At 37.7% G+C, this 16,006-nt stretch overlaps 1 protein-coding gene across 6 annotated transcripts in view; it reads left to right on the plus strand.

Moving 5' to 3' along the window:
* Positions 1 to 6,841: 6,841 nt before the first annotated feature.
* Positions 6,842 to 16,006, plus strand: part of LOC109456700 (ankyrin repeat domain-containing protein 26) — a 99,608-nt gene continuing 90,443 nt past the window's right edge. For 3 of the 6 annotated variants that reach the window (XM_088789337.1, XM_088789338.1, XM_088789340.1), the window contains exons 1-4: positions 6,867 to 7,311; positions 10,804 to 10,918; positions 11,074 to 11,247; positions 15,586 to 15,692. In XM_088789337.1, coding sequence (XP_088645463.1) covers positions 7,061 to 7,311; positions 10,804 to 10,918; positions 11,074 to 11,247; positions 15,586 to 15,692 — 647 coding nt within the window. In that variant the 5' untranslated portion in view covers positions 6,867 to 7,060. Of the gene's footprint in view, positions 7,312 to 10,803; positions 10,919 to 11,073; positions 11,248 to 15,585; positions 15,693 to 16,006 lie in introns of all 6 variants that reach the window. The other 3 variants (XM_088789344.1, XM_088789341.1, XM_074324972.2) reach the window with 3 other exon arrangements.

A 16,006-nucleotide genomic window follows, 5' to 3' on the forward strand; every position in this document is an offset into this window, starting at 1 on the left:
TGATAAAGCCAACATTTGGAGATACACCTTTTCTATTTAGTAATGCTTTTCTTCCTCAGTAAGTGTCAAACTTTTTTATTTCTTTGCTTTTGTAACCTTGTTGAATTTCATGTAATGTAGCAATTACAGAGTCTGATTTTCTCCCCAAAAGAATGTTCTTGTTTTATTTAATAACCTGCCTCCAATAAATTTATGAAGTCTGTCTCTAGTACAGTGTGCAGCCACGGATGTCTCTGTTCATTTTTATAAATTTCAAATCTTGCTTCCTAAGGGTTGTTGCTATGTCTACACAGCTTAACATTTAGCCAAAGATTGAACACAGGTTGTGTTCAAGCCCCATAAATCAGGCCCTCTACTCTGCTAATGGATTTGTTTGTGGGCTGTACATTCAATGTTCAGCTCATTTTAAGTCTGCCCTGGTTTCTGCTTTCTCGCATGGTTTTTTGCTTCTCCTTTATGTATTTTTACAGGCTTTGGCAACCATGGGTGTGTGGGGAGCTTGAACCTGCTTCAGTTTCTGTTTTGCATACCTCTGGAAAATCTGGGGAAATCCACTGAGCTGTCTTATCTCCCAGAACTTGCAGTGAAATACCTAGTTACTCTTTCTGTTATTTGCTTCAAACAAGGCTATAGCCTCAGGCTAGGGAACTCTGTTTGCTTACTATTGATATCACCACTTTAATTTAGGGTGCATCTAGTGAAGTGAGTCCCCTCTGGCAGGGGTAACAAGCCCTGGGTGGGATGTGGGAGCACAGCAGCATAGACTCACACTTTTCTTATCTGAACTTCAGTGGTTTTCATGAATAAACACTTCTTAGTTTGTTGTAGGTCCCCACTTGATTTCTAGAGTGCGAAAAGTTTTGTTTTTTAAACAATTTGGTCAACTTTGTGTTTCTTTTTGAAATGGAGATGATTTCAACCTCCTTTCCTCATCATGCTGAAAGTGATAACTCCCTGACTTATTTTGAATCACACTCCAATCAAAACAGTTTAATAAGAATGGACTTAGGGAGGAATTGTAAACTTTTCTAAGCGACTAGAATGCAAAACTTTCACTTGGAACTTAAATGTATTAAATTGATTACTTTGGTAATTGATAAAATATTTTCAGATATTCTTTATATTTGTTCATATTCATTTTAAATACTAGTTATTTCAATCCAGCTAGTTATGTGCATATTTCTTAATGTAAGTGAGATAGGATTGGGGGCAGAGTATACAAGAAAACCATTAACCACCAGTCAAAGACAAAGGGCCAATAAATCAAGATGAGATAAGGAAACCAGCCAAACCAGCCAAGACCAAGATGGTGGCAAGAGTCACTCCAGGTAACTTCCAGCCACATTATATGGTCATTGTTATACATCTCCATTCTAAATGACCCACCCCCTAGGGCCATGACACCTCTGGAGAGGACCATATAAGGACAAAAAAAGGGGTATATCTTAAATCTCCTGAAGAGCCCACCCTTTCTGAGAACTAGTAAGAATATTCCTCCCTCTTATTCCCATATTAAAAAGCCTACTAATAAAAACCACAGCTGTAAGGATCGGGGCTGTCTCTTGCCTAAGGGCAGCCTCTACTCTGCTTAGTAGAGTGGATCATCTCACAATAAGCTTCTTTTGTCTGGCTCACACTTGAATTCTTTCCCACATGAAGTCAAGAGCCCTGTTTCCTGTGAAAAGAAAAGCCCTTTCCTGGGGCTAGTTCCTCTTCCTCCTGCCTACTCTGCCAACTAGGTGTTATTTTCTCAATCCAAAGATCAAATCTATAGTCCTACATATTTATTATACATTACATATTATGTATGTAATGACGCAAAAATAGTGGTTACATATATTAACAGATTTTTTGTTTGAACACTTTTTTTGGTGATATAAATCCATATGATTTTTCAAAATCTGAAATATTTGTGTAATTTTTCACAGACATGTATGGGATATGTGTATGAATCTCACTTTTAAATTAACTTTTTAAACAAAGCTATTGTCTTGGTATCTTATGATTTTTTATTATACTATATTATGGCTTAGTATTCTTTTTCCTTAAAATTACAGTGACATGTAGTCATGTTATTTTTACATAATTATCAAAATTAATAGAGTTAATACCAAAAGAGCAAATCCAGGATCTAGCAGCATTATCTATTTATACTGTTGCTAAATTAATAGAAACAAGAGAACACTTTCTGATGACTGCTTTAGTTGGTTACACATCTTATTTCCCCCTTTATTCTGTTATAACAATTCTATGATCATATAAAATTTAGTAACTATCATGTGGGTCTTTATTCTTCACTCTCCCTTTTATGTTGGTAAACTCTAAGATTGTATCATTGGTCCTTTCAGCTTCTCTCCATATTTTCCTACCATCTGTATGCTGGTGACTTCTTAGTCTTTCTCTCCAGCCCTTTTCTATTTAGCTTGTATATCCACCTACTTTCTCTGTTTCTCTGTAGCATTTGATTTGTACTTCTGTAATAAACTGTTTCCTAATTTATTGTTCTCCCACCTGATGGTGAGTTCTAGGAAGCAATCTTAACACTTTTGTATCTCTAGGGCTAAATGGAGTGCTTTATAGGTAGTCAGCTAATACATTTTCAGTGAATGAAAGAATACTAGGTATTAAGTAGATTAATTATCCTAATTCCCTCACCAACAGGCAGAGCATGGAATAGATGAATCAGACTCTCCATAGAGGGTTAAACAATGCTACGGAGAATATGAGTATTAAGTGACTTTTTCATCTCTGAAAGTATCCCAGTGAGTATAACAGTAAAAGAGATATTTTAAATGACTGGGATGTTTTCTTGTAGAGGAAAATCTGATTTCTTTTTTAGAAGATAAAAAACACAAGGTAGGATTGTGTGCCAGTTAACTATGAGTGGATATGTTAATTTAAAGGTGTATTTTTCATGTTTCCTCCTTTCTGCTTGGCACAAATAATTTTAGGCTCTCACCTCAAATGTTACTGCTCTTCAAGGTCTTGAGGCATGTTAAGGACCAGTTGTTCTAAAACCTGAGATGTTAGTTACATCTGTATAACTCTCCTAGGAGATTAAAAGAGACAAAGGTATGAAAAAATGGAGGAAAAAGAGACAAATATAAAGGCATTTGGAGAAGTTGGTTGTGAGAGGATTTCCAAGAAGAACAAAAGAGAGACTCTGTTTTTATTTTATTTTGAAATAATCATTTCAGTTTTCCTTAGTAGATACAGCAGAATGCCTGGGAAGACACATCCTGTAGAATAAATGAACCAGTTGTGGAAAATTGTTTGATGACTTTTTGGTAACTCTTACAAGCAGAAAACATTGACAGCCTTTGAACTAGAATTGGAAAAACTTTTCCTATGAGATTTGTTAAAGCATCCATATTTCAGTTGATTACTCTAACACATTATTAATTCCATTAACATAGCTATTAAATGAGTGTGCAGGAAAGCTGAAGCAGGGCATTATTTGAGTCTTAGATAGGCATGAGGGTTCTAAGCAACAAAGTTCTACAGGGCGTCTGCTCTGGGTCCAAAATTAGTTTTCACGGAAGTCCAGGAATGGGAAGTTGTAAGTTCCAACTTCTTGTAAGAAACTCTGGGGATTCAGATAGCATTTGGCCAAGGAACATAGAAGCTCAGAGTTGGCCTAATATATACTCCTTGAGCATATCTGGTCCATTCAAAAACACTAGGGTCAACCAAATCTCTACAACTGGCCTGGAGTCCTGGTGTGTGTTTCCTAGCTCCCTATAGCCTGGTAATGTCTTTGACTCTCATTACAGGCTGCATCACGAAATGTCAGATTCTTCTCTTCAGATGTCACTAGAGAGCCTTTACTGGTCTCCTAGGTCACACTGAGGAATACTGAAGAGACAAATAGAGCACAAAAGATAATTTTCTAGTTGGACAACTGTGAGAGGCAAATGCTTGGTGATTGTAGTTGAAACTATTCACACCCCCTAAAACCATTTGGTCAAGCTAATCTGGATAGGCCTGAGAAAATTTGTTTTTTTTTTTTTTTTTTTTTTTTTTTTTTTAAATTAAATTTATTGGGGTGACAATTGTTAGTAAAATTACATAGATTTCAGGTGTACAATTCTGTATTACATCATCTATAAATCCCATTGTATGTTCATCACCCAGAGTCAGTTCTTCCATCACCATATATTCGATCCCCCTTACCCTCACCTCCCCCCCCACCCCCCCCACCCCCCAATTTGTTGTTGTTTTGTTTTTGAAGATGCCCAATCCTCAGCAGGAGCCCCAGCACTCTCCAGAGCCATGTAGGTACATTCCAGCAGCAACTTCTGCTGAAGGTCCAGACACTCGGCTTCTGAGTTGCTAATTCTAAACAGTTTGTTGTCAAATTATTCAACTGACAAAGAACAAAATGGCATTAAATGACCTCTGAAGAATAAGTACCTAAATGCATATCTATGCATTTGTCTTGCTGTAATATATGGCTGCGAAACATTCAAATTTGGCTGGTTCATCTTGTGCAATGGTGGTTTCTGTTACTTTTTATTTTGGTCAGCTCTTGAAATGATTAGCAAATGCAATAGGAACCTGGTGAGGTCTGGGTTGGCTGGTTTTGCATTAGCTGTTGTTGTGAGTCGCCTCTTGCTTCTGTCCTCTTCACCCATTATACCAGGTAATTGGAATGACTGGATCAAGTACTACATTAAAAGGAGCTGCTGGGGCAGCCAGATGGCTCAGTTGGTTAGAGCACAAGCTCTGAACAACAGGGTTGCCAGTTTGATTCACACATGGGCCAGTGAGCTGTGCCCTCCACAACTAGATTGAAGACAACAAGCTGCCGCTGAGCTTCTGGAGGGGCAGCCGGATGGCTCAGTTGGTTAGAGCCCGAGCTCTCAACAACAAGGTTGCCAGTTCAATTCCCACTGGGATGGTGGGCTGCGCCCCGTGCAACTAAAGATTGAAAATGGTGACTGGACTTGGAGCTGAGCTGCGCCCTCCACAACTAGATGGAAGGACAATGACTTGGAGTTGATTTGCCCTGGAGAAGCACACTGTTCCCAAATATTCCCCAGTAAAATTAAAACAAAAAAACAAAAAATAAAAAAAATAAAAGGAGCTTCTTTATACACTCACCTGTTTATATTAGTTTCTATGGAGTATGGAGGCAACATATTTTGTTTTCCTAAGAAACGGAATAAAGATGGAAATACAGGAGTTGCTGATAGAGAAATATGGAAGCAAGAGGAAGGAAATGAGTATTTAGATTTTAAGTTTGTAAGATCTTAAGGAATATGGGACAAGTGTGGAGCACAAGAGGCTTCATAACAATGAAGATGACAAGATTACACAAGATGAGTAAGATGACTGGGTATAAGAGTGGGGAGTGGATTTGGGTAGCGAAAGCAAAGGAACAGAGAATATTAAAAGGAAACAAAAAAGTTAGATGTTGTTTCAGATAGCTAATTACTGAAAAATTTGGCTAATGTGATTTGAGGAAAAATAACTATATTATGTTAAATTTTTTTTTTTAAGCAATTATTTTACCGTTCAATAAAAACAGCCTCTCTTGCTTGCATTTTACTTGATTTTTTCCCCCTCTGCATCATAGCATACTTCAATATTCCATCTTTCTGGTGAAATCTTTACCCTCCAGTTTGTGCCTTCCCTAAGAACCTTCCAGAAACTGTTAACTCCTTCTGTTACAAAATTATAGCTTTAAAAATTCTTCACTCTGGTTTTCAAATACACAGATATCAAAATAATCATCACTTACGAATTATAATGGAAAACATATACCATCACAATAAAAAATAAAAATCAGACATATATAATAAATATATCAAGAAGTGGGCAGGATTTACATAAGGAAAAAACTACCAAAAGCTAATGAGGTACATAAAACAGACTGAAATTAAGAGACATACCTTGTAGCTGGACATACTGACACAAGAGATTGATTCTCAGTTAAAATTAGTTTTTGACAGAATTAAAATAAAAATCTCACTAAGATTTTTTTTTATAATTTGGAATACTGATGAAAAATTCATCTCAAATAACTTCTAGGTAAACATTGCCTGGGTAAGGAGGGGGAACTTTGGAACTGTAACAAATATTAAAATATATTTTATAAAGAAGTTAAAATAGTGGAGTATTGATGCAAGAAGCAGATCATTCAGTGGAACAGACCGACAAACCCAGAAGGAGAAAAAACATACCTGAGAATTTAATGCACAATAAAGTGGCATTTTAAACTAGGTGAGAAAAGATGGTTTGCGACGTGTGAATAGACATTTTTAAAGAAGTTCTTAAATGTTACACCATGTTCCAAAACAAATCTTGGATTGATTAAGGATTTAATTGGGGAAAACAACAGTAAAGAAAATGTAAACATAAGGCTGGGCCAAAGGAGAGGGTTAAGAGGCATACAGAAATACATTTTCACTTTATTTGAAGAATGTTCATTGGTTTCTCATAAGTGTGCATGTGTATTAACATGTTTCTGTTGTTGCATTCGCTTTAGCCAGTCTCCAGACTGGCTGGGGCCCAGAGGGTTGTGGAAAAGGCCTAAACTGGGGACAAGGAGATTCAGAGATTTTTTTTTTTTTTTTTTTTTTAGGGGAGTTTTCTGGGGGAATGAGTCCTTCAGCACCCTTAAGTTCCACACCACTCTAGCCCAAGGCGGAGGCAAAGACCACTTCTCCACTGGGCGAATCTAACTTTCGCAAAAGTCTGGAAACACTGGGCCAAAAGCCACCAACTTTAGAAAGGAACCCAGCACTGCCCGCAAGCAACCGCTGAGATTTGAGCCTCCTGGGCCCGCACATGCGCTCTGGGTACTCTTGACTTTGGTTGAGTGCCTCTGTGCGCTTGCGCAGAGACATAAGCCTCTGAGGCACGCAGGCGCACTTGTGTTTAGTGGCATTCCTTGGTTACAATTATTTTGGATTGAAAGATTCCGAACTCTGGCGCTGCCCTGTTGGGATGTTGTGGCGGGAGGCGGTTTGTTTACCTAGAGCGCGCGTGGTGGGCTCAAGAGGAGGTGAGAATCTGAGCGGGTGCTGAAGCGTCTCTGAAGCCGGTGGGCTCTGCGATGAAGAAGATTTTTGGCTTTGGGAATCGGAAGGGCAAGTCGCCCTTGGGCTCGTTAACTAGCCCGCGGAGCAAAGGCGTTGGCATGATGGCTGAGACTGGTAATACAGTCCCCTTGGGGCCTGGGTACCACATCCGAGACAAAGATCTGGGTAAGATCCACAAAGCTGCCAGCGTGGGCGACGTAGCGAAAGTGCAGCAGCTTCTATTGCTCCGGATAAATGGCTTGAATGACAGAGACAGGATGAACAGGTAATAGGGACTTCGAGGCTGGTTGCCGGGGCTGGGAAGAGGCTGGGGGAAGCTGGGAGAAGGGCTCACCTGCCCGGGCGTATCCAGGTGGAGCCCAGCCCTCCTGTCACCGAGGATGCTGGGCTCTTCCCTTTGTTGAGGGGACCCTACCTGGGGTCCAGGGCCCAGGCCGACTTCGTGAGCCGCAGAAATGAAAACTTAAGGACCCATTCATCATTCCCCATGATGAATTTGCCAGAGCACTTTAGTGGCAATTTTAAAGCGATTTAACTGAATATCAATAATAAAAATGAAAATAAGTATATACAGCATTTTATTTTTGATATTCACAATTTTATACCGTAATGTTATATACTATAGAAAAGTGCATAACGAGAAAAATAGTTCCCATAATAGAGCAACTGGTGGGCTAAAAATTCCTCGGATATAATCCAGTATCCGTTTTATATCAGTGTACACCTAAGTATATGGTCTTCATTGAGGTACCTTAGAAGGGAACCTTGAAGTGGGAAGATGGCTGTGGTCTTAAATAGGAAGACTCATTTTTCTCAAAATGTGTGCTCTTTCTCTATTTATCATTTTTACATAAATCAAACAAAAATATGGTTTAAAAATTTTTGAGTTACATATGCCATCCTTTATTGTGATGAAGTAAAGGGAATTTTTGTATAGTAGACAAAGGTTTGCCATTCTAGATATTAACATGTGCTATAAATTTCCACGAATTGTTTGCTAATAACTGAGAAGAAAGTTAAATGATTCGAACAGAATAGAAAATGCTCAAAGACCCAAACATGTGTAAAAGTTTAGAATTTGATATTGGTGACATTTTATGTTAGTAGAAAAGGTGAATTACTCATAAATGGTGGAGACATACCTGTTAAGTATTTGGAGAAAATTAGCTAGATTTTTAAATCACAAATTTAAGTTCCAGATGGAGTATAGATTAAACATTTTTAAATATACAAAATGAGAAAAGTATCAGAAGAAAACACAAATGTCTATTTATATATTTTTTATGTTGACAAAGATTTCAAAAGCAAGAATTTTGGAGACTGAGCAATATAAAAAAACTATAACCCTCTGTATATCAGAAAATAATATTAACAAAGTAAAAGAAAATGTACTTCCAAAATATTTACAACATGTATGCATATGAGAGAAACAGTATATTTTCCTTTTACTGAGAAGTTTTTGGAATCATCAAGAAAACAACTCTAATTTGAAACTGGACAAAGTCCTTTCAATAGATCTACAAGTGACCAACAGACATAGGAAAATTATTTAGTGTCCCTGGTGAGAAAAGGGATTTAAGTTAAAAGAGAAATGAAATTCCCTTTTCCATCCACAAAGTGTGTGAAGGTGAGGAGCCATGGCACTTACATTGCTGTTTCAAGTTCAAATAGCTTCTGACTTTTCAGACAGGCAATTTGGTGATAAGGACCACATTTAAAAAATATATATTCCCTTTACCCATCAATTCAATTTATACTAAAATATCTTTACAAAATAATAGATAAATTACAATTTGTTTTTCTCAGCACTGCTTAAAATAGCAATGTATTAAGCAGAATGAATAGATTTTATAAATAAATTGCAGTGCATTAATAGGATAGAATAAATAATATGGACCACTGAAGGTGGTATGGATAATAGATGTATGTTGACATGCGAAGATGTACTTTGGTAGATTGAAAAGGGAGAAAAAAATCAGTTTGTTTGTACACACACACAAATAGACTATGATCTTCTGTTAGCCAAAAACATGTGCAAAATGGGATAAAATTGATATCTGATCATTTCTATTATAAGTGAAATTTTCTTTTCCTTGTTTAAAAATCTGATTTCTATTTGTATAGAAGTGAAGTTGTATAGACATGCTAGCAAAAGTTTATTATTAATGAAATATTCCTGGGGAAGAGCAGGAATATGAATCTTGCAGATAAAAATAATTTCTCACTTTCATTTATTTAAAACATTTTTTGAGGGTTGGTATCTTCTGACAACATTTAGCCTTCTCAGAAGTACAGGGAATCTTTTTATCTGTGTCTGTAGAGTTTATGTATATACGAGTATATAGTTATACACGTTTTTTATTATATATAGCTTTATTACATAAAATATGTAAAAGATTATAATCATTTCAGTTGTGTCTTAATGAAAATGAAAAAATAAAAATAGCAATATAAGTGATTATTACTATCGCAGAAATATTGCTTTACTTTATAAAAGTTTCCGTGAAAATTACTGAAGTCTCCAACTATAGTTATTCAATCCATTTATTCATCAAATATAATCTGAATACCTATTATGTAGCAAACATAGTCTACTCAGGACCTTTTCATCCTTAAACCTTCATGTTGCCCATTATAAGTAAATGAGAAATTTAAAATTGAAGTATTAGGACCTTATGTCAATTGAAGATTTTTCTTCTTTCAAACAAAAGTATTTCTGAAGGTAGGAAATTGTAGAAGATAACCTCTACCTGCCCTTTTGAAAGTGTATATTAGTGTTAAATACTAATACTGATCATTGGAAATACCCGATTTTCATATAATGCTAAATCTAAACAATGAATAAAATGAACCATCCCTATTCATTTGAATGCTGAATTTTCTTTCACTTAAAGTTTCTTGAAAATCAAAGTAAGACTTACTTTTAAAAAAAATTATTTTCTTGTTTTGTTTTGTTATGTTAGTCCTCTTCCGCATAATGCTTTTAAGAACTAAAATTTATTTACATGCCAACCATGTGCCTAGACCTGCAGTTGGTCTGATGCAAATACCATTGTCGCACTTGTAAGGCACCACGGAGGGCAGGGTGCCCACTACTTTATGATCCAGTGATAAAGGTTTAAAAATGCTGCCGATCATAGTGATAAGACATTTTGAATTATAAATTGAATTCCAATGTCAGAGATGTTAACATGTGAGAAAATAAGCATCTTAGAAATATTGAACTACAGTGTCCTTTCTAATTCTTAAAATATATCTGCAAAGTAGGTAGAGTGATATCATTTTACTTAATGTTATCTTTGTGAAGTAGTAGTGATAGTAAGAATTACAATAATATTATCTAACAATTATTCAGCTGTGTTTTGTGGTAGGAAGTGTAGCAAATTCTTTGCGTAGATCTCATTTAAGCAAACTCCTGTGTCCTGTGAGGTAACTACTGTTTTTATGCCCATTTTGTTGATGAGGAAATCGAGGCCCACAAAGACGAAGGGATAGCTAACAAGTGACAGAGTTGAAGTGGGATCAAACCTATGTTGAGCTGAATCCCCGGGTCATGTCCTCTTTTACTCACATAGGCTGCTCTTTCATTCATGTGGTGAGTGACAAGAGCTAGTAAATATTGTGCTTTGCCCAGAAGCAAACTCCATATTGGCTTAGAAGGCCTAGGAATAGCATTTCACGTTCACAGTTAATGTGAGGAATTGCATGTTTGACACAGTGCCCTGTAATGTCCTTAAAAGCCTTGTCACCCTCATAGGACCGCTCTGCATCTGGCCTGTGCTGGTGGTCACCTGGGAGTGGTGACTCTGTTAACAGACAGGAAATGTGAGCTGAACCTCCGTGACAACGAGAACAGGACAGCTCTGATGAAGGTACGTGGTAGCCAGCTATGTCAACACCAGATGGATTTCATTATTTAGAATAAAAATGAATGTATCTCGATTAACTAGACCTGATTGGGGAAAGTTGTGGAATGTCTACTTTGAATTCCCAGAATTTACCATCTATTTCTGGGCATAATCCACAGGCCATACAGTGTCAAGAAGAGGAGTGTGTGAGTCTCCTGCTGGAATGCGGTGCTGATCCAAATATAATGGACATCCATGGCAACACCGCTCTCCACTACTCAGCCCTGGGTTGGAACATCGCGATAGCCGTAAAGCTGCTGCAACACCAGGCAGATATGGAAGCAAGGAACAAGGTGTAGATCAATGGATTATTTACACAATATTTGCAATACACGTCTCTTTAGCCCCAAGCATTGTATTTCTAGTAGGTATGTATTGCATACTGTACACCAGGCCTCGTCACCACGGAAACAACTCCAAAGCCAAGTCAGGAAGGCTGGGAAATGGGGTGTCCACGGAAAGGGCCCAGCTCTGCCTCCCAGCTCCCATTCCACCCCAGAAGGAAGCACTTGCTGTTCTGCGTGGGAGTGGGTGCCAGGCTCAGAGCCCACCAAGCGCTGAAGGTCTGGGGGGAGGGAAGTGATGAGGGGGTGGCTTCTGTGAGGGCAGGGCCTTAGGACATGGGCGCTGCTGGGGATGGGTGGGAGGAGGAATGGAGACCTGGTACCCGGCAGGGGGAGCTGGCGGTGTGCAGGTGGGGAGGGGAAGCAGCAGGCCACAGGCCCTGGGCACCCCAGGAACCCGGGGTTCTGCAGACTGGGCAGGAGGGTCAGTCACGTCTGGGCATCCAGCAAGGACAGCTGCCTGTGCTCAGAACCCCTCTGCCAGCCACGGCCCCTCTCAGGGTCTCCACCTCGGAGTGGGGCTCCAGCTCAGCCTCATGCCGGTCCTGGACGGGTTGTAGGTGTACAGAGGGAGGAGGTGATGGGGCCGCTTTCACGCGCTTTTGCTCCTGGACGTACATCACCTCTCGTCACTGCAACCCCGGCAGGAATGCTCTCGGTTGGCACTGGTAGGGTCAGTTTTACATGTTTGCTTGTCAGGCAGTTCCTTGAATGAAAACATATTGAACTTAATTGTCGAAGATTTCCCTTTGTTTATATAATGATACTTCTGAAGAAGCAGTAGAGGGTACAGCTCTCTTTTATACATTTACAGCAAATATTTGTGAAAACAGTTTGTCAAAGGCAAAACTTTCTTTTTCAAATATTTTTTTCCCGTCTGAGTTCTTTCCCAATTCATGGAAAGTAACACAGAAAACCAAATTTGCCTTGGAAATAGGCTTGATCTTAAAACTCAAACAAAACAAAAGCTTTTTACAGTACCATAGAAATCTTCCTGCTATTAACAAGTTCCTATATTATAAAAAGGTGATTTATATAAAAGTGATTTAGCTCTTATTGGCCAAAGCATAAGAGGGAAAAAAGAAAGGGAAAAGGAAAGAGCTCTCTGAACTATGAAGGCGTATTTGGGAATTTGGCCCCTGAGGGGAAATAATAAGAAGAGGTTTTTATTTTTGCTTTTCCTTCAGTTTATATGGTTAGGTGTGGTGCTCTCCAGTTTTCAGGGATAATAATCCTTAGTTTGGGAGGGAGAGTTAGTGAGTTGGAAACTTGCCTGGAGATCAGTTCTAGGAGGGCTCTGAAGCCACCAGATTGGCAGTGAACAGGTGGCGATTAAGTGAGAAACAGGAGAGAAGGACAAATAATTAACCGAAATATTATCCTGTTTTGGCAGGAACAGCCACTTAGATAAAAGTCTAAACTCTCCTGTGAAATCTAGAATGTCTTGATGGAAAGGAAGGAGTTTACCCATAATGAAATCAAGTTGCATTTTAAGTTCATTAGTCCTGTTTCCACTCCTACCCAGGAAATTAACTGCAGTTTTGATAAGTGACATATCTCTTCCACTTTTGAGGAATCCTCAAATGACAGGGAATTGGCCACGTATGTGAGAAAACAGACTGAAGTGATTGTCTGCTGCACTAGTTCTCAGCTAGAATTGTGTTGGCGAATCACAATCACCTGAGGAACTTTAAAAAATTTATAAGCCTAGGCTCTTTCCTGAAGATTTTGATTTAGTAAATCTAATAAGGTCTGCACATGTGTATTTAGAAATATTTCCTTAAGATTCTGATACAACTCTTGGTTGTATTAAGAACTGCTGCATGGATAAGTGTAATGTATCAATTCACATCTCAAAAACTAAAGAAATCTCTAGAAGAGGTGGAGTTTGAGAGGTGATACTTCCTTCATCTCTTTCCTTTTCAACAGTCTTAGCCTGACTTTGAACTATCTGTACCTCTGGGCTCGAGAAGTGAAAGGGAGTATCACTGGCGGTATCTACTAGCTTGAAGAACACCTACCTGTTTCCTTTCAGCCATCAGTCAATCACTGGCACTCAGAGAATCTTTAGAAATTTGCTGATGGGTAACCTACCAATAAGTAGAATTTGACCCTTTAAGAATTTTACATCTTTCGTTCATGCTCAGGTCATTAGATCAACAAATGTTTACTGCAAGCGGGTTTTCCTGCAGTAATAGAAAATCATGAACCTTCATTTTAGTTGAAGCTGCATGACAGACTGTCTCAGTATGTCTGTTAAATTTGTAGAGCCCTGGCATAATCAGGATGGCAGGTTTAAACATCAAATTATCAAAAACCATGAAGTTAGTACCAATACAGATGGGAACTGTTTTAATAATTTAGTTTCAGCAGTCCTATGAAGTAATTATTCATTTGATTAACAATCTGTGAAAAATAAATACAAATGGATTGTGATTTGAGTAAGTATTGGAAAAATTCTTGAAGTGGGTATAATGAGTCTAAATAACAATTTTTATTACATGTTGGGGCCCATTTTTTTGATAAAACGTGATACTAAAGAAAGGAAAGATTTTACATACAAATGTTCACTTTATACACAACCATTTGGAAACAGCAAATATAAAATCCCAAGTGGCCTATAGACTAAATGTGGCCCCTGGGTATGTTTAGTTTTCCTCCATATATTGAGTCAACACTGACAATTTTGGAGACTCAGTAGAAATCTGGATGCCGAGCTTCTCTAAAGAATCAAACCTGGTCCCCTTCAGCCCTGACTACAGTGGGTGTGCTGTGGCGAGGCTGTGCCTCTTACATGGGACGTGTGTTCTCTAGTTTCCTACTGTCCCCACCTGGGTTCTTCACTTACTCTGTAAGCACTGGAGGTTACGATTCCTGTTTTACAGTGTATTTTGATAAACATCTCAAGATTTTCAAGACAGTCTATATTGATTTATTATATGTATTTTATATTTGATATTAATCTCTTTACAATGAAATTGAATTTTTCAAGTTAGAATTTATGTTTTTGTTTTTTTTTAAAACTCTTCTTTATATGTCCTATAATCATATTTCCATTGAAATGTTTCTAAGTCTTATGAGGTTTATGGTTATAGTTGGAGAGGTTATGCATATTCGAGACAATATTATATCTTTTCCCTCAGCATTGTTTCTTAAAAATGTCAGTGATTTAGTAGCTTTTATTATGCTAAAAATAATCTATATAGATCAGTATTAAAATGTTTATTGGTAAGCCATGATATTTTTGTTTCTAATTTATATTTTGCCTAAACTATAAAATAATTTTAAGTAGCAATTAAATGGAACTAGAATAAAAACAAACTTAAAAAAAATAGATATGCATTAGGGTCCCAGGATTATCACTATAATTGAGAATAAAATTTCATATTGAGCGTTCTAACAGCTAAGATAAAAATCTGTGATCTTATAATAGGAGAAAACCCATGAACCATTTATTCATAAGCAATCAAAGTTCATGTGAAGCCTATTTCTTTATAACGTGGAGTCCATTTCCTTAGTGATCCTTTTGGAGCAGTAGAGCCTGAAGTTGACATCTGGGATCCTGAGAGCATTGATAGAAGAGAAGCAAGCAAGTTTGTATAAGTTGGAGAAAGTCTTCACCTCTGTTGAAAAGCTCTCAAAACTGTACCCCTGAAACTCTGTAACTTCTCAAATGTAAATGTTTGCCACAGAGAAGCATTATCAAATGGGGATTAACCAAAGTGAAACATTTCTTTAATAATAGGCATATAAAGCACAGTTTTGTAATGTTTCTCAAACATAGGTGATCTTTCTGGAATCTTCCTGTTGGGACACAGTACTTAACTTCCGATAAAGTACATATTCTTTGGAATATAATTTTAGACACACTACTCTAGAGATAATCGTTTTGGTGATTAAGTCAATAAAAATACTGAAAGCATTTACTACTATGTTTTAGAGTTTGGAGTTACAGAGATGAAAAATAGCCCCTCAAGAAGCTCTTGGCTCAGATGGGGAATAATAAAATCACTGCAGTTATACTACGATAGAGGCTGTGATAGGAGCAAAGATTCCTGAAACCAGGACTGCCCGTGTTTGAAGGGAGTTCTGGAGAATGAGGTTGCAGTTCATCTGCTGGGGACCTAGAAGGAGGGTATTTGAAAGAGAAGGAGCAGCAGATGACAGCACAGGGGGCTGCTTTTTGTTTATTATATGTTTAAGTGCAGAGGATCTTTTATGAGTTTTAAAATTCAGTTTAGAAATATATAATTTTATAGGTTACAAATTGTTTTCTCTGTTTTACAGGATGATCTCACACCCCTTTTACTTGCTGTACGTGAAAACAATCAGCAAATGGTGGAATTTTTAGTAAAAAGAAATGCAAACATACATGCGGTTGATAAGATGAAAAGGTACAGTTGTTCATTCTTTTTTTGTTTAAACTTAGTATTCTGAAGTGGTAACAATCAAGTCAGAAAGTAAATTAATAAGAAGAGGATTAACTGACAATTATATACTGGAAAATATCAACACATTATCATTTAGGTAGAAAAGCAATTATTCTGACTGGGCAACAGGAAGAACAGTATATGCAGTCTGACAATTAAGTTCATGAACTTGCCATCGTGCGCTTACATTAGCAAGTAAGGTTACATCGGTGAGGTTTCATAACCTTGGTATATCAGTGTCTCACTGCTGTGTTCCTGTCGACATATTGCGGTGTCTT

The sequence above is a fragment of the Rhinolophus sinicus genome, chromosome 1 (genome assembly GCF_057876585.1).
Source record: "Rhinolophus sinicus isolate RSI-liver-muscle chromosome 1, RSI-T2T, whole genome shotgun sequence".
NCBI classification, from domain to species: domain Eukaryota; kingdom Metazoa; phylum Chordata; class Mammalia; order Chiroptera; family Rhinolophidae; genus Rhinolophus; species Rhinolophus sinicus.